This window comes from Neopelma chrysocephalum, unplaced genomic scaffold (genome assembly GCF_003984885.1).
Source record: "Neopelma chrysocephalum unplaced genomic scaffold, ASM398488v2 Primary Assembly neopelma1_96821, whole genome shotgun sequence".
NCBI classification, from domain to species: Eukaryota; Metazoa; Chordata; class Aves; order Passeriformes; family Pipridae; genus Neopelma; species Neopelma chrysocephalum.
Genome location: NW_020925465.1, coordinates 1,172,241 through 1,195,569, shown reverse-complemented (window position 1 = coordinate 1,195,569; position 23,329 = coordinate 1,172,241). Strand labels below are relative to the sequence as shown.

The 23,329-nt window shown below is 43.1% G+C and overlaps 1 protein-coding gene across 6 annotated transcripts in view; it reads left to right on the top strand.

Annotated features, from left to right (window-relative positions):
• Positions 1-809: 809 nt before the first annotated feature.
• The window catches only part of GNE (glucosamine (UDP-N-acetyl)-2-epimerase/N-acetylmannosamine kinase), a 34,470-nt gene continuing 11,950 nt past the window's right edge, over positions 810-23,329 (top strand). The window contains exons 1-6 of one of the 6 annotated variants that reach the window (XM_027670278.1): positions 810-906; positions 14,705-14,913; positions 17,794-18,245; positions 19,238-19,390; positions 19,824-20,036; positions 20,724-20,811. In XM_027670278.1, the coding sequence (XP_027526079.1) occupies positions 856-906; positions 14,705-14,913; positions 17,794-18,245; positions 19,238-19,390; positions 19,824-20,036; positions 20,724-20,811 (1,166 nt within the window). In that variant the 5' untranslated portion in view covers positions 810-855. Of the gene's footprint in view, positions 907-9,695; positions 9,772-10,009; positions 10,253-10,508; positions 12,432-12,454; positions 12,879-14,704; positions 14,914-17,793; positions 18,246-19,237; positions 19,391-19,823; positions 20,037-20,723; positions 20,812-23,329 lie in introns of those variants that run through there. The other 5 variants (XM_027670281.1, XM_027670283.1, XM_027670282.1 and 2 more) reach the window with 5 other exon arrangements.

The following is a 23,329-nucleotide window of genomic DNA, read 5'->3' as shown; positions in this document are numbered from 1 at the left end:
CCCTGCAAACACGAAGGTCCATACGTCAGAATTCAAACAGCAGTTAGGAAAGAAGTACAAGTACTCCAAGATGACCCAGAAAGTCAGGGGTCACATAAGTGTCTAGAGCAGCTTGGGCCTCTGCATGAAAAGGGTGACTGCAGGGCTCCCTTGGGACAGGACACACATGGAGGCCCCAGGACCTGAGAGGGGTCAGAGGTACAGCTACAAGTAAGACACAGCAAGACACAGTCTTGTCTTGAAGACAAGAAGAAGCTGGGACCACACTTGTAAAGTTCTGACTGCTGCTGTCTTCCAGACCTTTGGAAGACTGACGTGCTCAATGCATTACACACTTCCCAAGTGTGAGACAGCCCCAGGTTCCTGTTGCTCAGACAAGATCCTGGTAGTCTAGGTGATGTAAAACTCGCAAGGTGTCATGGATATCAGAGGGTAAAGTTCACAGAGAGGCCTCTCCTCTCCCCTGTGCGTGCTCTGGGGATACTCAGCAGGGGAAGGGCTCCCTGAGACACGGGAGGCCACCAGAAGGCAATACCGGGGGGCACGGGGAGCACAGACCCCGCTCCCCACGCCGCCCTGCAGGGATGCCGACACGGCCTTAGCGCACGCAGAGCCAAAGCCTCGGGCCCCAGCACGCCTGGACCAGCCCGGCACAGCCGGGCAGTCCCCGCACAGCCCGACATCCCCGGGCCCTTCCACGGCCGCGCGCGGACCCCTCCCGGCGGAGGGCGGTGCTTGCGGGGCGGTCCCGGCGTGTTCCCAGCCCCGAGTGCCTCTCCCGCGGCGTGGCCCCGGCTCGGCAGCGGCAGAGCCGCCCGGGGAAAGGGTCTGGGCGGCGGGGGCTCGCCGGCCGCCATGGGGACCAACGCGCCGCTGCGCCGGGAGCCGCTGGCCCGCGGCCCCCACGTAAGTGAGCGGTGCCCGCAGGGCCCGGCGGGGCGGGCGGGGCGGCGGCCGGGGCAGGCACGGGGGCCGCTCTGCGCGGGAGGGCGAGGTGGGGATTCAGCCCGGGAGGGAGCTGCCCTGTCCGCTCGGAGAGGATGTCACGGCCGGCGCCGTCTCCAGGGCCAACGCGGGACCCGCCTCCGTACCTCCGTTCCTCCATCAGGCACACGGGGTTTGGGGCCGTGCCGGCTGATGTGATGGGCATTCAGAAGTTCTCGGGAGACCGGTGCTAAATGGTTGCCCGTTTGTGCCCATTCTTTCTGGATTCTCTTATCATTATCCAGTCCATAGCAAGCTGTGGGAAGCCGGTGACCTTCCCAAAGCTAGCGCTCTGTTCCTTGTCACTGTGACTGTCTTGACTGTTACTTGGGAGATGAAAAATTAGACTCGCTCACATTGGGGCACTACCTGGAGGGTGGTCTTGGCAGGGTTCTGGCATTGTTAATCAGCTTTATTTTGCTGATGTACCTGTGTCAATGAGGAATGCCCCCACCATGCCAGATGCTGTACAGGCACAGTGGGAAGAAAGGCATGCGCCCTCCAAGGATTCACTTTCAAGCAGAATGTGGACAGGTTTTGGGACAAGAGACGTGAATGCAGGCAGGATAACAAGGGGAGTTAAGCTCTGTGGGGTAATTTTTCAGGTAGGTTTTTTCAGAAGGCATTCAGCTAACAAGTGAAGTCAATGCAACATTGAGAGAAGGCAGAGGAGAGGCATACAGCAGGGAGAAGGACAGCAAGTCCAGAAAGGCTGAGAAGGTCGCTCTGGAGAGAGAACCAAAAAGCAATCCAAGACCCACGGAAGTAGTCTTGATTCCTTGCCCCTTGGCCAGCACTCCCACTGCAGGAAGTAGTTCTGCTGATGCTGTTGCCCCAGGCCGTTCACTTTACCACCTGTAGAGCAGGTGTTGTGGCTGCCTGTTGGCTCTTTTAAGCTACCAGGGGCTATAGCTCTGTGCATGCATGAAGGGTGTGAAAACACATAAGAAGTGATGTCTGCCAAAGTACAAAGCAAAAGATGTGTGCCTATTATGCAAAGAAGGCTTGTTCCATTTGAATCTGAATGTCTCACCGTGCAGTTCTTTCTCTGAAGCATTTCTTTAGGTATCCTCCCTTTCCTCTTGTGTCCCAGCCAGCTTTGAGTTCAAATTTGGCACCAGGTGTCCCTGAAATCTGGAGGTGTTGAGAAATATCACCTTGGATATTCACCAGTGAAGGCAACCATCTAGGATTCAGATTTAGGCTATAAAGAAATGGATTTTCAAGAATCACTGAAAACATATCTGTTGTACTTATTTTTAAGTAAGAAATTAATTGACAGTTTTTGCCCTCTTGTAGCAGTGTTTTCCTCTGGTGCTCTGAGTCCAAATCTGACACTGCCATGTCAGTACATCAGATGCTAAAGAGTAAACTAACTCAGGGACAAAAGTGAAAATTATCAAAGCTTCCCGTTCACATTAAGGAAATCAAGGGTGCTGATGAAAACTACAGAATGTTTGCCTCTCCCCCAAGACTTTAAATTAGAATGTTAATACACAAGAACTAAGTGGACTTTTTGACTTTGGAGCACTCTCATACCAGAAGATTTCTCACATCTACTGCATTGCTCCTTAAGTGCATCACACTTAACAAGTCTACCTGCAACCTGGAGAATTTTAGCTGGTAAGAAGGTTGGTGGCCCACACTAAGGGAAATAATACAGGAAAGTTGATTCCCATTGATACTGTGCTGCTTGCAGAAGGGGGATTTCTGTGGGCTGTGTAAAATTGGCACTAGAGCAGAGTCAATGACCCCCATCATCTTTTCCATAAACCAGCATGATTTCATGTGGTAGAAGCCAATCACAGTGATTTTTCCACTAATTACTTAGCTTTGAAAATATGAAAATGTCCTTATCAAATTTCCTACAATTTCATTGTAAAAGATTGAGATGGATCATAGAACATTGTATGAGAAAATACAGGCATGAGAGCATGCTAAAATGTTAGTATTTCATAACTGCCTTTCAGAGACGAGGGTTTCAAAAAACACAGGAAAAGTAAGAGGGAGAGCCTCTCACAACATGGATTCTCATTAGCCAAATGTCAGGGACATTCAGGCTGAGTTTCTTATAAATACTGCCTCAGCAGCCAGGCCAGTCAGAAAGTGATCTGTATCCATATGATTTTGAGTAACCTCCTACATATGATTTTGACTAACCTCTACCCTGGCACATGGAAGGCCTTGGGAAAATAGGCTGCTACTCTCTTAATAAAGTGTGTGGTCTTTCCTGGAGGGACTCAGCAGAGCCTATGGAGATTAGTGTTCAGTTAGAACATGTATCGGAACAATTGCCCTTCCTGCAAAATCAGGGAATATTTTAGCAGTTACTTATATTTCTCTGTAATTCTGAACTATCTTTCATTAAAACATCCAGTACTAAATCAAAGCTTTAATAAAGTAACATAGATAGCAAATCCAGCTGAGACTATCCCAGAATAACAGCTGACTCAGATGCTCTTCATGTGACTTTTTTCCAGATAAGTATCAAAAAGAAGGAAGGAAAGAAGCAAATGGCAATTTATTATGTGGGTAGTTTTGTGGGTTTTTTTCCTATATGTCATCCTGCATTCCAAAGAGTTGCTCTTCATCATGAAAATCCTGATTTACTGTCCAAGTAAAGCATATTTACAGAAGGTTTGCTGGTTAAAGGCTTTCTATGCACTCTTTGGAGTTAGCACCTCTTTTAAAATTGTGTCCTTGTTTTTACTTTTCCTTGACTTTTGTTTCTTCTTTGGAAAAACAAAACTGTTTCTGGACGTGCTCGTAATGAAAATAAGGGCTATAGATACTCCAAACAAAAAATGAGGACATTTTAATTTCGACCCAAAATTAAAAACAAAGATGTACTTCTGTGTAATGCCTGATACCACTGTACTTTTGACTGGTGCTTGAGCCTTCCGTTACCTCTCTGCAAGCTTCTTCACATGGAAAACCTGAAATTGTTTCAGGAAATTATAGTAGCCATGTAATAGTTTAGGATTTATGATTGCTCTGAAAGTCAGATGATTAAAGAAGACATTTTAATAACTCATCTAATAATACCTAGTGTGTTACAAGCTTCCAAGACAGGAAGATTTAAACTTAGTGAAGGGTAGCTACACTTCTTTGTCCATTTTATGTTCTCTATCTCTCAGAATTTCCGCATCTGTCTTCAAAACTGTGAACTGACTATTTGTTTTGTACTGTGACTATAACTTCACAATCACATTTTCTTCTTTCATCACATTTTTTCTCTTAATGCAGTTAATAGCCAAAGTCCACAAGCTACACACAAAAGAAATTCTTTTAATATTGAAAAAAAGATGTAAACACAGGTTTAGTCCTGACATTAGATCTTTGCTTAGCAGATTTTTTTTAAAATTATCTAGTAGCATTAGTAGCCCTTAAAATTAGAAATTAGCAATAATCAATGAAGACACAATATTTCAAATGTTTGTCGTCTGATGGTCACATTGAAAGTGCAGCTGCATGCAGACAGGATGCCATAGAACCTCAGAAGTGATAAGAGAGATGAAAAACAAAAATACTAGTTGGACAAGAAGAGCAAGGAGGAACCTCTAGACCTGTTCACAACACAAGAGATATTTATTAATAGTGACAAGCAGCCAGAGTTTGGTGCAATATTCCTCCTTCCTGCCAGACATTTAACATTCTTTTCAACCTTTCATGTCAATTGGAAGTAGAAAAACTAGGCAGTCTTAATCACCAGAACTGAGAAATCTTAACAGAACTTCCTTTCTGGACTTTCACGTATGAGAGGCATTTGCATCTTGGTTGTTGCAAACTTGACTGTTTCTTTGCGTGGTTTCCCCAACCAGGTTTGCATAACAAATAATTCTCCCACCAGTAGCTGAGTTGGTACCTGGGATCTGGCATTTGGCAAACCTACCCACTGTCTTACCTAGTGATGACAGCTTCCAGTCAAGTTGGTTCCCTGCTGGCTTATGTCCAAACACTCCGAATATGTACAGCAGCTCCACTCATTCCTTTTGGAACTTCCCCCAAGTCAAACCACGTTGTCTGCTGATCACAGGTTTTAGATGCACAGCACAGTAAGAGGAAGAATTACACCACAAGAATCACCGTAGCCTTGGCTGCCATCACTGTTCAAGACCAACTGGTTTGAAGCCAGCTTGAGTGTGTTGAACTGAATTAGATTTCCCAGAGGATGTCTGATGTGTGTCAACATTCAGCAGCAGCAATCATGGTTATTCCAGCAGGACTGAACAAGGACTGGAGCTTCAGAAGAAACAGACAAACCATAACCTTAACAGCTTTTATTACAAATAAAGAAAATAGACCCTTCTGAGGGATTAAACCAATCACACAAGCAGAGTGAGTCACACAATGACAGCAAAAAGTGGGTCAGTTTCGTTATTTTTAGAGAGGGAGTGGGAAAGAAAAATTTTGTGGGTGGTTTTTTTTCAGCTGAAATTAAGATAAATGCTCAAGTTGTTAGGGATTGAATGAAATGAAAAAAACCACCCTCTTGAGGTTTCCAGCACTTTTTGCAGTGCTTTGTTTCCAGCCTCAGATGGATATTATCCCACCCCACACACACCCCTGAGCAAGGAATCCCCTAGAATGGAAGTTCCTTTTTTATGCCATGCATCTACCACATCTTACAACTCTTGCTACTTATGACAAACTTGACTCAAATTCTATATGATATAGGCAAGTGAAATTATATTGTAACATAGACATCAGATTTATTATATTTATTTTTATTATTATATTTATTATTACATCATTCCTAGTTATATCAATGAGATTCACATCTCTGCTTGCTACCCAGGTTTTGATGCACCTTATTGTAACATAGAATCATAGAATTATTTAGATTGGAAAAGAACTTTAAAGATCATCAAGTCCAGCCATCAACACAACACTGCCAAGTCCAACTAAATCATGTCCCTAACTGCCACATCTACACGTCTTTTAAATACCTCTAGGGATGGGGACTCCAGGACTTCCTTGGGCGGCCAGTTACAATGCTTGATAACCCTTTCAGTGAATAAATATTTCTGAATATTCAATAATAAACCTCCACTGGTGCACACCTTGAGGCCATTTCCTCTTGTGCTATCACTTGTTACTTGGGAGAAGAGATTGATCCCCACCTCACTACAACCTTTTGGGTATATGTAGAGAGGTATAAGCTCCCTCAGCCACTCCTTGTAAGAAAGCTCCTTTCACCAGCTTCATTGCTTTTCTTTGGACAGTATCTTCCGAAAGACAGGGAACAAATTTTCATGTAGTTTTTGATTTCCTCTCCCTTGGATGGGAATTCTGTGCCTAACAGTCTTACCTACATGTAGATCCCCATTTGGTGTTAGTGTAAGACGATGAGCAAAGATGTGAGAGATCTGTGTTGTGACTGGGGAAAGAATAAACCCCCATACTTCCCTCAGCATAGCATCTGTGTCATTGTCATCTCTTCCGTTCCTCTGGAACATCAGATATAAGCTGTGATGTGGTTGCTTACAGTTATTATTAACTGCATAGCATATGGAAGAACAACCAGGAAATGCAGGAAGGGAAAACTTGTTATGCATTCCCGGCTGTGTGTATCTGTTTATATTCTCCTAATCTCGTGTAGTACGTGTTACTTGGTCTTCTCCTGTAAGGGATATTTATACTGGGTTGCCTTTGCAGCACTGAGCACTACTGTGCCAGAATCCTTGGAGGTTATTGGTTTGGCTGTGCCAAAGCAGAGGGACCTGCTCTTCTGAGAGCACTGTGACCCTTAGCTTTAAAACTGAAGTTGCTTTCAGGTGCTTTAGGCTGGACAGTACAGAATTGACATGGACAGCTGCTTTTGAAAATCTTAGCGTAAGTTTTCACTTCCTTACACTAAGCAGCTGTTTCAACATAAATAAAATGGACATAAACGAAGAGTTAGGGAGAGAAGTAATTAAAGATCTGCATCATGTAGATATTGATTTAAAAAGTCATATTCCTTTGCTTTCAGGAGGGAAGAAGTAACACAGTGCTTAGCACCAGTGCAGAAGATCAGAGTGCTACTGACTCTGTTTGTCCATACTGTCCATCTCCTGGACATAGTCATGCACAGACAGTTCCAGTTCAGCACCTTTCACCTCTTTCAGGATGGCTTTCCAATGAGTCCAAGCTGCAAACCAAACCAGTTGATCTTGGTTCTTCTGTTCAAACCTTAAGCAATATGACCTCTCTTTAAAAAAGTAAGCTCCTCATCTCCAGCATTTCCCAACACTTTTTGCACTACTGTCTGTTTAGTCTCTGCAGGGCCTTTACCATTTCTGCATAGCTTTTTTATAAGGAGAGGGCCAATGAATTATCTGGATACTGAGACCCTAGTCCTCTGATGAAGTCCACTACTGCCCCAAGGGCAGGAGGCCCTCTTCATTAGGGTGTTAGAGATTTTGAGCAGCAAAGCATAGGGCTGACTGGAACAGGCTGACCATGGGCTGAGGCTTTTCCCATCTTATCTTTCTGCATAGCATTTATCTCTCTGCTGGAAAGACTCGAGGCAGGGCTCGCTTAGGAACAAGATAAATTTCATCTTGTTCATGTAGTATGTGAGGTCAATGGGGGAGAAATAACCAAAGGGCGCATAAACTTTCTCCCATCTTCTGCACCTTGTGCTGCAACACACTGAAACACCATTAGAACATTTCCAGAAAAATCACATGAAGAGGTGCACTGATGCTCTTGTAAGAATAATTAACTCTCAGTGCAGTTGCTCATAGCTGTGATAGTACTAAGTATAAATCAGAAGCAGTCCATGTGTTCACACTTCCATACACTCGTGCTCAAATATGATTCAGGCCCTTCCTCAGCATTTTGTTTCAGTGAAACCAGCTGTAGGTACGCTGATGAGCTTATCATAACTTGAAAGCATTTACAGGAGACAATTCAAATTAACTTATAATGACATTTCCAGAATGCACGTAGGTTTTTAAGCAATGTGCAATATGCATAAAGGAAATCTAGTGATGCAGAGAACAATGAAGACAGTTTAAATGGGACATGAATTGTACCTAAGGTGCCTCCCAGTTGCTATTACTACCTCTGGTCAGTATTTCAAGTGAAGATCCCTGGTAATTTAAGAAGTGGGTGTGCTGCAATATTCTCGATGAGTCTTTGAGGAGTTATGACTCACTGAACCATAGCTGTCTGAGGACTTTGAACACCACAATAAGATGTTCTTTCTAGCTCTCTGGGAAACAGTCACGTCATAATTTTAAATTCCCAAGAGCAAGTTTTAAAGGGTTTTTGCTTTAATAATCCCTATTTAAGATTGAGGGTTTTTTGGTTGAAGACTTCAGTATTTGTTTCTCAAAGCCTTTCTAAACAAGTATTTGTAACTGATGGAAAAGTCAACTTCTTCTCCCTGGTAAAGGCCAGGAATTCAACTATCCCATTCCTTGCATCTGTTTTCCTTTAGATATGTCGGACACGGGAGTTGCTCTTATGGCTAATTTTTCTAGAATTAAAGAGTGAAAGTAGAAGGGATTTGAGGCCCTCAGATGAAAAAAGATAAAATCTGGACTAAAAAAATGTGTCAAAGTGCAGGTACCAAATAGCTGATTGTTGCACAGGCTTGTTCAGATATAAGGCTCACATTAGACTGTCAGCCACACAAATGTGACATCTATGAGAGAGATAAAAATGGGTGAAGAATTCTCATTGTACTAGGATGGTGTGACACCAGCTACCAAAATGTTTTAGTTAGGCGTTTCCATAGCAAAATACAGGGGGCACAAGTTGTTGTTGTTACACATGGTGCCTTGAAGCACCATTGAAGTAGGATCCAAATCATAGTCATCTCACTAATGTGAGAGCACTTTAACCCCAAAACACACCCAGCTAGACAAAACAAACCACATAACTTTTATAGTCAACTGGAACACAGAGATGACCAGCAATAGCTGACAGCTCATTTAACAGCTTTCTTGACTGTGCCGTGTGCCAGCAAAGTCATCATTACAGAAATGCAGGCACTCTTGGCTGAATTAACACCAGAGTTGCAGAATCCTGCACCACACCCAGACACTTGTCATGAGCTGCAGGCAGGTGTGAAGGGCTGCAGTTCCTCACAGCCTGCACCTGCAACCTGCCTTGCTCTTCCATGCACTGCTGTGGGCTGTGTCTGTCCTCGCTGTGCATCTCCTACAGCAACCCCGCAGTTCTCTTCTGACAGCCCTCACTGTAAAAGCTCTGAACATGACAGCAGTCACCACTGAAGCTTTGAGATCCTCCAGCAGTTTTTTTACTAGATTGCTCAGATATGTATTGCGGGGTATTCCATATATAAACCGACAGGATGAGGCTGTCCTGACTGAAGGATACGGTTTCTCGTTAGGAAGGATTTCTTCACATTAGGAAGAATTTCGTGACAGAAAAGGGAGTTTAGATACTGGAATGGATTGCCCGGGGAGGTGGTGGAGTCACCGTCCCTGTGGAGGTGTTCAAGTAAAGGCTGGACGTGGCACTCAGTGCCGTGGTCTGGTCGACATCCCGTCGTTCAGTCTCAGGCTGGGCTGGGTGATCTCGGAGATGTTTTCCAACCTAACTGATTCTGCGGAGGCAAACCTTCGTGCGACCCTACGGACACCTCCGGGGGCCCGGCCAGCCCGGGCCGCTCACGGCTCCCGCCCCACAGGCCCAGCACGCCGCAGGGGGGACGCGGGGCCGGCCCTGCCGAGCCGACCCCGGCCCGGGGCGGGAGGGGCGCGGCCCGCGGGAAGCCGCTCCTCACTTCCTGCCGAGGCGGGTCTTCCTGCGGGCTCGACGCGGGGAAAGGTGACCGGGAAGCGGAGCCTCTGCGACAGCCGCAGGGGCAGGGGTCGCGCAGACCGCGCCGCCGATGCGGGCCGGGGCAGGGCGGGCCGCGCCGGAGAGCGAACGGGGGGCGGGAGGGAGCGGCGGGAGCGGGACCGGGATGGAAGTGACCCGCCGCAGCGCATGCGCCTGGTGCCGGCATGGAGCGAGCGGGGGGCGGGTGGGTGTCCCGGGGGTGCGGGATCCCGCAGGCCCTGCAGTGGGAAGGTGCTTGTCCCAGAGGTGCGGGATTAGGCATTCCCTGCAGTGGGAAGGTGCGTGTCCCAGGAGTGCGGGATTAGGCATTCCCTGCAGTGGGAAGGTGCGCGTCCCAGGGGTGCAGGATTAGGCATTCCCTGCAGTGGGAAGGTGCGCGTCCCAGGGGTGCAGGATTAGGCATTCCCTGCAGTGGGAAGGTGCGTGTCCCAGGGGTGCGGGATTCCGCAGCCCCTGCAGTGGGAAGGTGTCCGGGGGGCGCGGGCGTGGGTTTGCCCGGGCTGTGAGGGATGCGGAAGGGAGGGAGTACCAGTGCAGACCCTGCACGTGGGTAGCAAAGGAGTGGCCTTAAGCTGTGGCAGGGGAGGTTTAGATTGGGTATTAGTAAAATGTTCTTCATGCGGACGGTGGTTGGGCACTGGAACGTGCTCTCCCGGGAAGCGGTCACGGCACCAAGCCTGACAGAGTTCAAGGAGTGTTTGGACAACGCTCTCGGGCACATGGTGTGACTCTTGGGGATGGGCTAGGAGTTGGACTCAGTGATCCTTGTGGGTCCCTTCCAAGTCAGAATATTCTATGATTCTAAGCATATCGATATGCTGGAGAGGCGCTGGAGAGGGTTGATCCCTCACATCAGGAAGGGGCCCAGTGAAGAGGTCAATCCCATCGGTGAGGGAAGATGGTGGGAAGGGTTTCTTGCCCTACCCTAACACGCACACAGCGTGATAAGTGCTTTCCCACCCACACAGAGGTGTTGGAGGGCGTCTGAAGGGTGTGTAGTCACCTGCACTGGGATGCAGGAGCAGGCCCGGGGTGTGTGTGCATGCAGGCAGTGTAGAACTGATGGCTCCATGGGTAAAGAAGGGTGGCGGGAACACACATGCTGGTGCATGGAGTTTGGGGCAGAATATCCTGGGTGCTTGCCACATGGCAAAGCGAATGGGAAGATGAAATGACCCCAAACACACAGGCATATGCAGAGTGTAGAGGCTGTGGGAGTGTTGCAGGCTCTTTGATTTTGAAAAACGTCAGTTCAGAGGTGCAGATGTAGAATATACACATGGTGTATTTTTTTTATGAAACACTGATGAAGGCGTTATCTAGTGCACTTCAGACTACTAACAGAAACAGTAGCTTCCTTGGTCGCTTCAAAGACTGGCCCAGAATTTCCCGGTCTCAGAAAGTCGTTGAACCTCTAATAGTCTAAAAGCCTTAGGATGGAATATGGAAGAGCAGTAAACCAAAGGTGTAGAGAGATTAATTATTTCCAGTAGTCCTTCATGGATCACTGTTTTATTTATTTTCCTTTCTGCTAAAGATTGTTAGCACCCGCAAGGTGGAAGAGGTAGATCTTGGAAGAGGAAGATCCCCAGACTAGAGAATGCTGTGTAGATAAAACTCAGTATATCATCAAACACCTGGAAATTCAGAGGCACCTGTAGTGATTAATTATTTCAAGTAATTTTGGTGAACAGTTCTGAAAATAGATTATTTGCCTGCAGAAGCTGTTAATAAATTCTAAAATATAGTGGCAACAAAATTATGTAGCTTTGACATTACAGCTCTGCTTGAAGGAATTTACTATTAATGGCTGAAGTGACCTCGCCATTACTTGTTGGCAGTAAATGCTATCTGAAAATACAGAATTATTTTTGCATTAGGTTCAAAGTAGGTCAGAGCCAGGATAGAATTATACGTCTTATTGGACTGTGATGTAGCCATACATCACATGTTCCTTTAGAAAATGTCCAGCTTAACCTGAAAAGCGGTAGATTAGTTTAATTAGTGGTAAATCAATAGAGTTAACACTTATATTGCATTGTTACCTCCCTTTTGCTAGGGTAAATATTGTGGTTCTTCAGGTAACCAGGTGTTTAAAGTGAACAGCAATAGAAAAACTGCACCAAGGGCAGTGCATGGCTTACTTGGCAGCTTTTTGAAACTATTGTGGTACAGAGTTATAAGGCTGTACTAAAAATAATTCTGCTTTGGGGCATACTGAAACTGTAATTTAGCAGAAGTTGAAATGCACAAATACTAGGAATTGCTTTTGATTCTAGTCAATTCATATGTATTTGAAGTGTCTTCACATCTACCTCCAAAATTATTTCAAGGGACCTTTATTGCAGCCAGTACCAACTGCAGTTGAATGTGATCTGTGTGGCTGGAAAGATGTGTGGTCTAGTGATTCAGTTCTGTTGCATCTCTTATGATGCAACATGAGATATACTTTTTTTTACGACTTAATAGACTCACTGTTTTAGGAGATGGTATTTTCTGGGTTTAGATTCAAGGATTCTAGAATTTTAAGCAATGCTTCAAGATAAAGGAGGACAGAAATTTTTCTGCTTCTTAAAAGCCTTCATTGCATAAATGAAAAGGTAACTGCTTTGTCAGAAGGGACATGATGGTCCTAGCTCAGGCAGGTAACTTAGAATAAGCAAGCTCTGGGTCAATTTGCTTTGTTACTTCCTTACTCTGTGCCCTTTTACTTTAGCTTCTCAGTTCATACAGTATAGGATATGTATGCAGCAGTGGCTGACTTGAAGGGTCTTCTGAGAGATTTGCTTCTAATATTGTTTGTGCAGTTTCAGAGACAAGCTTATAGATGTGTCAGAAGTGGTCTTCACATCTTGAACATGATTTTATTTGAATTAGTGTCTGCTTCTACATGTATAATGGCTGGATGTCCTCCTCTAAACCAGCTCCAGAAAGAGGTTGTTTTAGAAATGAGGAAAAGCAGTGGTTCAGTTATATCTGAGTCTGGCTAATGTGATATGAGGTTTCACTCAGTGATACAGGATAACACGCTCTCTGACTCATGTTTATACAGCATCTAAAATCCTGAAAACTACTGTCCCTACATTTTCCACGTGAGTTACTGAATTTCTTACATACATTAAAATATTTCAAGCATGTTGGACAAAAAGAAGGGCAAGATTAAATTGAACCAGCTATCATATATGCATATAGGTGCAGATATTTTCAGCATGAATAAATAATTAAGTTTCCTGAAGGATTATCATCTGATCCTTTGGAAGTGCAAAACAGTAATTAATTAACATATTACTGTTGATGTAACATTCCAATGTAAATTCAAATGAAGGGGCTTGATATAAACAAAATAATATTTATTACTTTATGGCTGAATCCATAAAACTCAGCTTAATTAGTCATCATGGTAATCAAAAGCTGAAATTCCAGGCTGTATCTGTTCCATTGAAGTTGTATGGAGTAGCCATGTCTGCTTTGTTTGAGTGAATGCCATTTCTTATGAGCTTAGTCATGGGAGCCATCTTTGCTTTTTGTCACCTCAGTTTTATTCTGAAAGCTAGCCTAAACCACCCTTCCAGGAATCATAGATTTTGGAGTTTAACTAGAAAAAACATGACTAACAGTCAATAGTTTTGTTGAGCCATAGTGGATTGCAAGTGGAGATTAGAAATATCTTTTACCTTTGACAACCTGGCATAGTTTCCTGATCACCCTAACATTACTATTATACCAAAGCACTGCTTCTCGTCATGTGTGATAAAACCTAAACTAATCTGGCTTAAAAATAGGAAAATCTTGAAAAATTGCGAATTTTCTAAGTTTCCTAAGAGTGAGATATCACAGTAGCCTTTCTTTTGGAACTTTACTGAAAAAATCTAAGTGTAGTCTAAAAGGAGTTTGAAATGGCAATACACACATGACAATACTAAAAGGAGCGATTTCGTGCTTCTTTTACTATTGTCGTGCTTGTGTATGAACTGCTCGGAAAGAGCTTCCCTACTGACAAAACCAGTAGAGATTGATACTGCTCTGAGTCAGAGATAAGCAACCCTTGTGCATTAATCCGGAAGGAGTTTATTTGCCGTTTTAAATGGAGTGAAAATCTGACATAACATTAGATTTCATACCAAAAGGATGATACTTACTTAAAATACTGTTATGTTTGAAAGGAGGAAAAAAAAAACAAAACCCCACCACCTTATAAATGGGGGGGTCTGATAAACTCTTGCTAACGCCTTCGTAATTTCTGTTTGTGGGGAGAGGAAATTTGGGTTATTCAGGGGTATTTTATATATATATTTTTATATATATATATATGTATATTTTTTAACAGGTTTATTGTAACCCAATACTGTGTCAGTGAATATCTTAATGTACTTTGGCCTTCAAAACAGTATGTAAGGGTTTAGAAGTCAATGTTTAACTTGCCTTACCTGACCAAAATATGTTTAACAAAGACATGTAAACCAATTCAGTCAAAAACTTTCTCTTTTTTATTCACGGAGTCTCAGTGGATGCATTTGAGCAATCAGTTCCACTCCGTGATTTTGGAATATGAGATTTTCTATTTTTTCATGCTAAGACATAGTAATTTTTCTACTTATACAGAGGTTTCCATCTGAACAGGGAAAATTACTGTTTAATTACAGCTGAACTTCATAATACTTAAATATGGTTTATACAGAGTTTTTATATATTATTTATAGAAATAGGGATATTGAGTTTTAACTAAAAAAAAAGTCCTATTTTCTAAAATTTTCTGATGATACATACTTTAAGGTATTAATTGTCTGTTAACAATGGATTGGTTACTGTGTGTCCACAGTTCTGGACTGTACTTGTGTGTACTGTTCATGAAGTGTACCCTTTACTGCAAGCAAATGACTATTACTAATGACACACTTCTTTTTCTCTATTACGCCAGGAAGTGTACTTCAAGAACCTTTCAAAACAGAAGCAAAAGGAAGTCATGGAGAAGAATGGAAACAACCACAAACTTCGTGTTTGTGTTGCTACTTGCAACCGTGCTGATTATTCAAAATTAGCTCCCATTATGTTTGGTATTAAGGCAGAACCACAGTTTTTTGAGCTTGATGTCGTGGTGCTTGGTTCCCACCTGATTGATGATTATGGGTAAGGTGAATTTTTATCTTTCTACTGATCTGTTTCTGGGGTGTTAGCAATGATACCATGAATGTTAGGTAAAAAGAGTCTTGGGATTGTCAGTGTAAGCAACAAAGTTCTAAGATTTTTTTCAGATTCCATTTTATTTTGCAGCTCCTTCTGAGATTGCCCATTTCTATGATTGTTTCAACTAGTCTTGGAATTTTAGGAAGTTTTCTTTAAATGCTGTAATCGAGGTCTTCAGCAGGATCACAGACTGTATGAAGTGAGAAACTCAGTTCCTTCATTTTTCTGTAAGAAGCTGGTGATTATCAAATGAAAACATGCTACAGTTTTTTAATTTTCACAGAGAAAAGATACTCCTCAGTCATTTTAAGTTGCAGCTCTTCCACTTTGCATAGTTATTGGACAAAGTACTTACGTATTCCATATCCCAGGGGAATACTGTTAGTTCTTACTTCAAGAACTGTGGAGGTAGGAAAGGGTGGTTGTCTCTTTCTGACAAAATGAATAACTGATAGATATATTAGGTATGGTCAGGCAGGGAAGATTAGGGTCCCCCTCCATAACGCTTCACCAGTAAGCAGTCAGATCACCTTCCTGGGAGAATGAAATGTCTTGGCCTAAATTCCTTCCTTTGGAAGGGCTGCCCACATCCCAGGTGAAAGGGTAGAAGGAACAGCATGCATATTCTTGCTGGGATTGTAGTTGGTTTTCCTCTGGCTGCATTTGCCAGATTGGGCTCAGTAAGTGAAATAGATAGGAAAACACTTACTTTGCAAGACAAAATCAGACTTCAGCTTAAAGTCTGCAGCATATCAGCCTTTCTGAACTTTTAGAAATGTATAAGCATATCTTCAAGTAAAGACAGTTTTTGGTCTTTCCAATGAGAAATTTTGACATTTTGTAAGTTAGGATGGGAGGAAGTTATATTGTCTCAAACTGCTAAGACAGGAAGTTCCACTGGTAACCGTTCTCTTTCTGCATGTTATAGTGCTCTGTTCCTTGCTTTGTACTGGACATTGTTTCCATCCAATGACATGCAAGGTGAATTCAAGACCACAAAACTAACCTGATTCAAAACAAAACCAGACAAGAAAAAAAACAGTCAAACTTCCTGACAGGTTAGCATGTTGGATTGCATCCTGTCTGATTGGAGAAATACAATAATCCCGTTTCATTTGCTAATGAGGAGAAACATCACCCTGATTTTTCTGTAGTCCATAATCCTTTGCTGTCTGCAAGACTTGTACAAAATAATATGAAATACTTCTTTCCCAGTTCCGAGGTGTTTAGCACTTGTTTCTATTATAAATGAGTTGTAATGCACAAAGCAATCAATAGAGATTTTGATCTGACAAATGATGTCGCTGTTAGTTGCTTTGTGATAAGTATCCTAAAACCGAGGTACTGCTTGGGTTTTTTTTTTCAGGGCCTAGCCCTGCAGTCCTTAATCTGGGGAATACTAGGGATATGTGTTCTAGGGATGTGAGGAGGGTAGTCACAGCAGCAGAAGTCAAACGACAGTGATCCTGTGAAATGCTTGTTATTGAAATGTGTGGAGGATAGTAAAGGAAATAAAACCATCAGAAATGCACAATCATTTGTTCCCTAGATTTTGACCTTTCAAAAGGCAAAAAAATATAGAAGCAAAGAGAAGGAAGTTTACTTGAGGTAAATGCACATAATAGGGAAAAGGGCAGGTATATGAAGGGTATTTTTAAGTGGAGTTGGAAATGTAATGCAGTTTATGCTGTAAAAATCTGAACCACTTCACTCAGTAAAACAAAAAGGATTTGCCTTAAAAAAAACAAAACAAAACAAAAAACCAAAAAGAAATACAAATTACCTTACAAGTTACTTGTAGGCAATATATCCTGTGTTACAGCAGTGAGCAGAATCAAATAGATAAATAGATAGAGTTTCCTTTAGTTATGCAGAATTGGGGATGACTTATTTACTTGAGTTGGAGCAGTTTATAGTCTTTGCCATCTCAGCTCAGCTTGCCGATTGTGAGATACTAAGTTGCAGAATATGAGTAGAAGAGTAGATTTAATGAAAATTAAATCCAGTTTAAATCAGTTTAAAAGTGTAATCCTTTTACTAAGATAGTGAATGTCAGATGGATTGAAAACAAAATTGGAAAACTTCTGTGTTTTTTCTCTCACAGTCCAGACAGGAATTCCAGTAGTGTGCAGACTACTAAGGTCAGTTTTAGTGAATGTTGTAACCAGGTAATTTTATACAGATGTGTGATGTCTTCTATTTCACATACATTACTGTAAACAATAATAATTCTCAGTATTCAAGGAATGTTTTAACTTTCTTATTGTGGACTAAAGCTGGTAGTATGTGTGGAAAAGCTTTTTTTCTTTGGTGTGAAAGCCTGTTGAACTTAAGGCTTTGTGCAGAGTCTTGATACAGCTCAAATATAGAATGTGAATAATATATCCTAGCTGCAGGATGTTTTCCTTGAGCATACAGGCCTCAGCTTTGCATTGTATGTGTTGTATTTATACAATTGTCCAGTGAAGTCAATAAACATACCTTTTCTGAAAGGAAATTGTGCCCTATCTATTCTCTGAAAGGCTCTGCAAACACATGAACAAAGAGTTTGATTTTTGAGGATTTCCAGAACATGTTCAGCCAGTCTCCTCATTAAAGGTGTCTAGAAAAACTTGATGCTTCCAATATGAGGCAGAATCTTCACATGGATGAGAATATTCTGTTAAAATCTTAAAAAACTAATTGTTCTTAAAGAAGGAGATGTGATAAGCAAGCCTTTGTTCAAACCCCAGTGCAGCTGTTGCAATTTGCGTTTATTTTGTCAGGCTGTGTTGCTGTAAAACCAAGTTATGTTTACCCTCACCCTTCCTCTCTTACCTTCAGTAATACCTATCGTATGATTGAACAAGATGACTTCGATATCCATACAAGATTACACACCATTGTGAGAGGGGAGGATGAGGCAGCTATGGTGGAGTCAGTGGGCCTTGCATTAGTCAAGTTACCAGATGTCCTCAACCGCCTGAAACCTGACATAATGATAGTTCACGGGGACAGATTCGACGCCCTGGCCCTGGCCACGTCTGCAGCCCTGATGAACATTCGCATTCTCCACATTGAGGGTGGGGAAGTCAGTGGGACCATCGATGACTCCATCAGACATGCCATAACCAAGCTGGCCCATTACCACGTGTGCTGCACGAGGAGTGCAGAGCAGCATTTGATAGCCATGTGTGAAGACCACGACCGCATCCTTTTGGCAGGCTGTCCCTCATATGACAAGCTTCTCTCTGCCAAAAACAAGGACTACATGAGTATTATACGCGTGTGGCTTGGTAAGCAGTCCACTTTTTATGTTTTTCCTGTGACTTTCAACACTAGACAGACTCAGTAACTAGGTTAGCAGTCCAAAAAAATAATATATTTGATAATAGTACCTGGTATTTCTTTCTACGTTTCCTTTCTTTTTCTTTTGTTCTGTAGTCTGCCTTGTATAGCCTAAAAGCTCCAAATCTGTCCTAGTGAACACCTCTGGTCCTTTTGTCAAGTCAAAAAAATAACTCCTTAAATGGGTAATTTCTACAATTTAAAAACAGAACAGTCTTACATGAACAGTTATAGGATGTGTTTAAATAGAATCAAAGCTGTTCAGGCCTAACATAAAAAAAAAATCGAACAGAATTTGTATTACGAACTTTTTTTTGAGGAATGCACTGCAACAAGGCAACATGCACCAAAGGCTTTTGGTGTTCCACTTTCATTGACTTACAAATTCTGTAAACAATGCTTTCTTTTTATCTTTAACAAAGCAGTCTCCTGTAGGGCACACTAACCTATGTAGTTGGAAGCCGGAGTCTTTTTTGATCAGTATGTTTTGCAGATCAGTTTCTATCACATGTACTAAAACAAGTATGACTGACTGTTTTAAAGAAATGGAAATGAAGTTTTGCTTGAGGATGGACAAGCGACAGAAAACCAGAGCAGCTTCAGGATTTATTGCAGATTTACACTGTTGTGAGAACAGTTCCTTGATCCTGGTATAGTCTTGCAAAGCTTTAGAGGTAGGCTTGCAAGTTAACAGTTTGTTGAGGTTTAGGTAGTGGTCTCTATAAAGTTATGTGATGTGCTTAGAGAGGCAAATAAGAGGGTAGATCACCCTGTAACTCCCTTGAGGTTTATTGTAGCATTGATACTTATGTGTTAGATGCCCCATTCAGTGCCTTAACTCTGCAGGCTTTCACATCAGTATTTTCAAAAGTATGACCTTCCTTCCTCTTGGTGTTCCATGCCAATTAAAAAAATTCTTTCTTTGCCTCCATTTGGACAGGTGAAGATGTCAAAACTAGAGATTATATAGTTGCTCTGCAACATCCTGTAACCACAGATATTAAACATTCCATAAAGATGTTTGAGCTGACACTAGATGCACTCATCTCCTTCAACAAGAGAACACTTGTTCTATTCCCTAATGTGGATGCAGGTGAGTAGAATACCTTGGTGACAGAGGGACGCATAAAAGGGTGCTTTTATCCTAGACACTCCAGCCAGATGGAAATAGCTGGATGGTCTCAGCATCGTGTGCATCTGCTGCAGCTCCATGTTTGTGTTGCTGGAGGACATTTCAGCTCTTCCGTGTGGGAAGGAAAATAAAGGGCAATCATGTGACATGTAGGAGCAATATTAGTGCCTCATAAATTAACTTCAAACTATGAAGAGGCTTCTGCAGTGGATTTTTGGGTCAAACATGGGCTCGTGTGCCTAGCTATGCAACTTACACTGTAAGAATAAAAAGATAACAAAACTTACTCAGAGCTGGCAACTCAGTGAATGGCTAGCTTCTGGCTCCTTTATGTGTCTGGACTTCCATTTTAAAATAGAACTCAAATAATTTATTCTACCTTGTTTTTCTGCAGGAAGCAAAGAGATGGTTCGTGTGATGAGGAAGAAGGGCATTGAACACCATCCCAATTTTCGGGCAGTAAAGCATGTCCCATTTGACCAGTTCATTCAGCTGGTTGCTCATGCTGGTTGTATGATTGGTAACAGCAGCTGTGGTGTCAGAGAGGTGGGAGCGTTTGGTACACCTGTCATTAACCTGGGGACACGTCAGACGGGAAGAGAAACTGGTACATGTTTGCTTGACTGATTTCCTTCTGGTTCTGAGGGGTTTTTTTACCTTGCCAGGATAAAGTCAAATGAATACTTAATAGTGGCCATCTTGCAATATCAGTGCAACATGATTTTTCACCCATTTTAAAGCTTCACTTGCTATTCCTCTATCATGTTAGTCCTGCTTATGTGTGATACATAAGATAATGGGGCTTTTATCTATAGACAAGTGAAAATATATCTCCATTTGCAGTGAATTCCATTTAGCAGAATAGGTAACTAATTGTTTTCCTTATAGCTAATAGCTAATTTGATGTTTGATAAGTATAAAAATTTCGCTTCCAAAATATGAACTCTTCACCACTTCAGGAAGTAGCTGTATTGTGGGATTTCAGGTATACAGACAAGACCCAAATAGCCATTTATCCCATTTTCATTTGTGCATTGTTAATAATAGAGTTCTGTGGAACACAAACACTTGCTAGTGTTCTGTAGCACAGGACATTGTATCACAGGTGTCATCATTACTTTATTGGGAGCAACAGGAGGCACATAATGGATACAGAGCAATGTTGATCTGGTGGGCATCTTTCCTCCTCAGAGGAAAGAAAAATAATTGTTTTTTTCATTTCTAAAGCAGTTCTTATACTCGAATGTAATTTGAGGAGCTGATCTGTCCTATTTTGTTGACTTTTGTCATCTAGGTGAAAATGTTCTTCACGTTCGTGATGCTGATACACAGGATAAGATTCTGCATGCTCTACAGCTTCAGTTTGGTAAGCAATATCCATGGTGAGTACAGTTGTCTTAATTCATCTGAGGGGATGTTAAAGCAGTGGAGTAAAAAGTATTTAGGCCTGAGGTGGTTCACTGTATTTGATTGGAGTGGTCTTAACGTGCTAATCTGAGGTTACAAATCATTTTCGTTTCCAAATCATAGTGCAATGTCTGGTATGCACATTCATATTTGTAGAGCAAAATGTCACTCATAATGTTTTGATATAACTAGTAATTTAACATTCAGCAGAAAGTCAAGAGGACAAAATTCATATGTTAACTTAGATAGCATGATTAAGAGAGCTTGTTCCACAGGAGCAGCATGGGGGGGAGAACATCCCGTGTGCCAACGTCTGTCTTGTGCCTGAAGGACACTTTTTCATGTGGATACAGATGATGCCACAAGCCAAAAAATGAGCAGGATCAAGGAAGACCATAAAGGCCTGGCAAGGCACGTGAAGAACATCACTGTCCCAGTCATCTTCTCGTCTCTCGTACTGGTTAGAGAAATGGGGACAGCCAGAAGCAGACACAATGCAGCTCAACATTCGGCATTGTGGCTGGTGTCATTGAGAAGGTTTTGGCTTTTAGGACAAGGGGTTGTACTTTAATGATTGTATCCTATTAGGAAGTGATGGGATCCACCTATCTAAAAAGGGCAAGAGAATCTTTGGGAGCAGGCTGGCCAGTTTTGGTGAAATGGGCTTTAAACTGAAGGACTCAGCATTGGGGTCCAAAGTGGCAATGCTTCCCCTGGGGAGTAGGTCATACCAACCAGTGCATAGAATAAGATAAGAATCCTAGGGCTAAACACATCAAGGGTGTTTATGGCAGTGGTGAATCCTCTTATGCCCCTTCAAGCAACCCCATTGCCTGATCCTCTCTGAAGTGCCTGTATGCAAATGTGTGCAGCATGGACAATAAACAAGAACTGGAAATCTATGTGCAGTCATAGGCCGTGATCTCATTGCAGTTACTGAGACATGGTGGGATAGCTGACAACTGGAATGTTGTCATGGATGGGTATGTACTTTTTAGAAAGAACACGTCAGCGAAGTTGCTCCTTATGTGAGAGAGCAACTGGAATGTATTGAGCTCTACCCAGGGGCAGATGAACAAGTTGAGAGTTTATGGGTAAGAATTAAGGGACAAGCTAATAAGGGTGACGCTGTTGTGAGTGTTTACTACAGGCCACCTGATCAGGAGGAGGAAGTTGATGAGGCTTTCTCTGGGCAGCTGGAAATAGCCTTGCAGTCACAGGCCCTGGTTCTCCCAGGGGACTTTGACCAGCCTGGTGTTTGTTGGAGGGATGATGCAGTTTGGCACACACAGTCCACCAAGTTCCTACAGATCACTGAAGATAGCTTTTTAATGCAAGTGGTGGAGGAGCCAGTGACGAAAGGACCTTGTACTGGCCAACCAGGAGGGACTGGTTGAAGATCTGAAGGTTGGAGGCAGCCTTGGGTGCAGTGAGCATGAGATGGTGGAACTCAGCATCTTGCATGGGGGAAGCAAAACAGTAAGCAGGACCAGAGCCCAAAACTTCCAGAAAGCTAACTTTGGCCTCTTCAAAGACCTGGTTGGAGGAATCCCATGGATTAGGGCTCTAGAAGAGAAAGGATTCCCAGAGAGCTGGTCATTGTTTAAGCACCACTACTGCCAAACTCAAGAAAAGTGTGTACCCATGAGCAAGAAATCAGACAAATGGGGCAGGAGATGTGTGCGGATGAGCAGGACACTTCTAGTAAATCTCCAAACAGCAGAAAAAAATTTATGGGATGATGGAAAAAGGGACAGGCCACATGGAAGGACTGTAGGAACCTACTAGAGAGCAGCTCTGCAGAGAAGCATCTGGGAGTCCTGGTGGATGTCAAGTTGACCATGAGCTGGCAGCATGTCCCTGCAGCCAAGCGGGCCAGTGGGATCCTGGGATGCACTGGAAAGAGTGTGGTCAGCAGATCAAGGGAAGTGATCCTCCCTCTCTGGGAGGCCACATCTGGAGTGCTGTGTCCAGTGCTGGGCTCCTTGGTTCAAGAAAAACAAGGAGCTACTGTAGAGGTTCCAGCAGAGGGCCACAAAGGTGATTAGGGGACTGGAGCATCTCTCTTATGAGGAGAGACTGTGGAAGCTGGGCCTGTCTAAAGAACAGAAGCCTGAGAGGGGATCTCATCAATACATACAAGTATCTCAAAGGTGGGTGTCAAGAGGATGGTGCCAGACTCTTTTCAGTGGTGCCCAGCAACAGGATGAGGTGCTGTCATGGTTTGAGATTGGCCCCCCCTCGAGAAGAGGGGGACTCAGAGGTGATTGGGTGCCAGGGCAGTGTTCCCTGAAGAGCCAATCACCACTCATGTTGTTCGCTTCTGCTCAAAATCATATATACACAGCCCACCGGAAGCTGTTGGCAAGAGTTCTGCTGTTGGTGTCTGCTGCGTGTAGGTATGGAAGGCCAGGGGGTGGCTGGGCTCCCTCTCTCCCCTCCGGGAGGGAGAGGGGAGCCCTGCGGCCCCCCCCCAGCTCTGCCTAGCCCAGA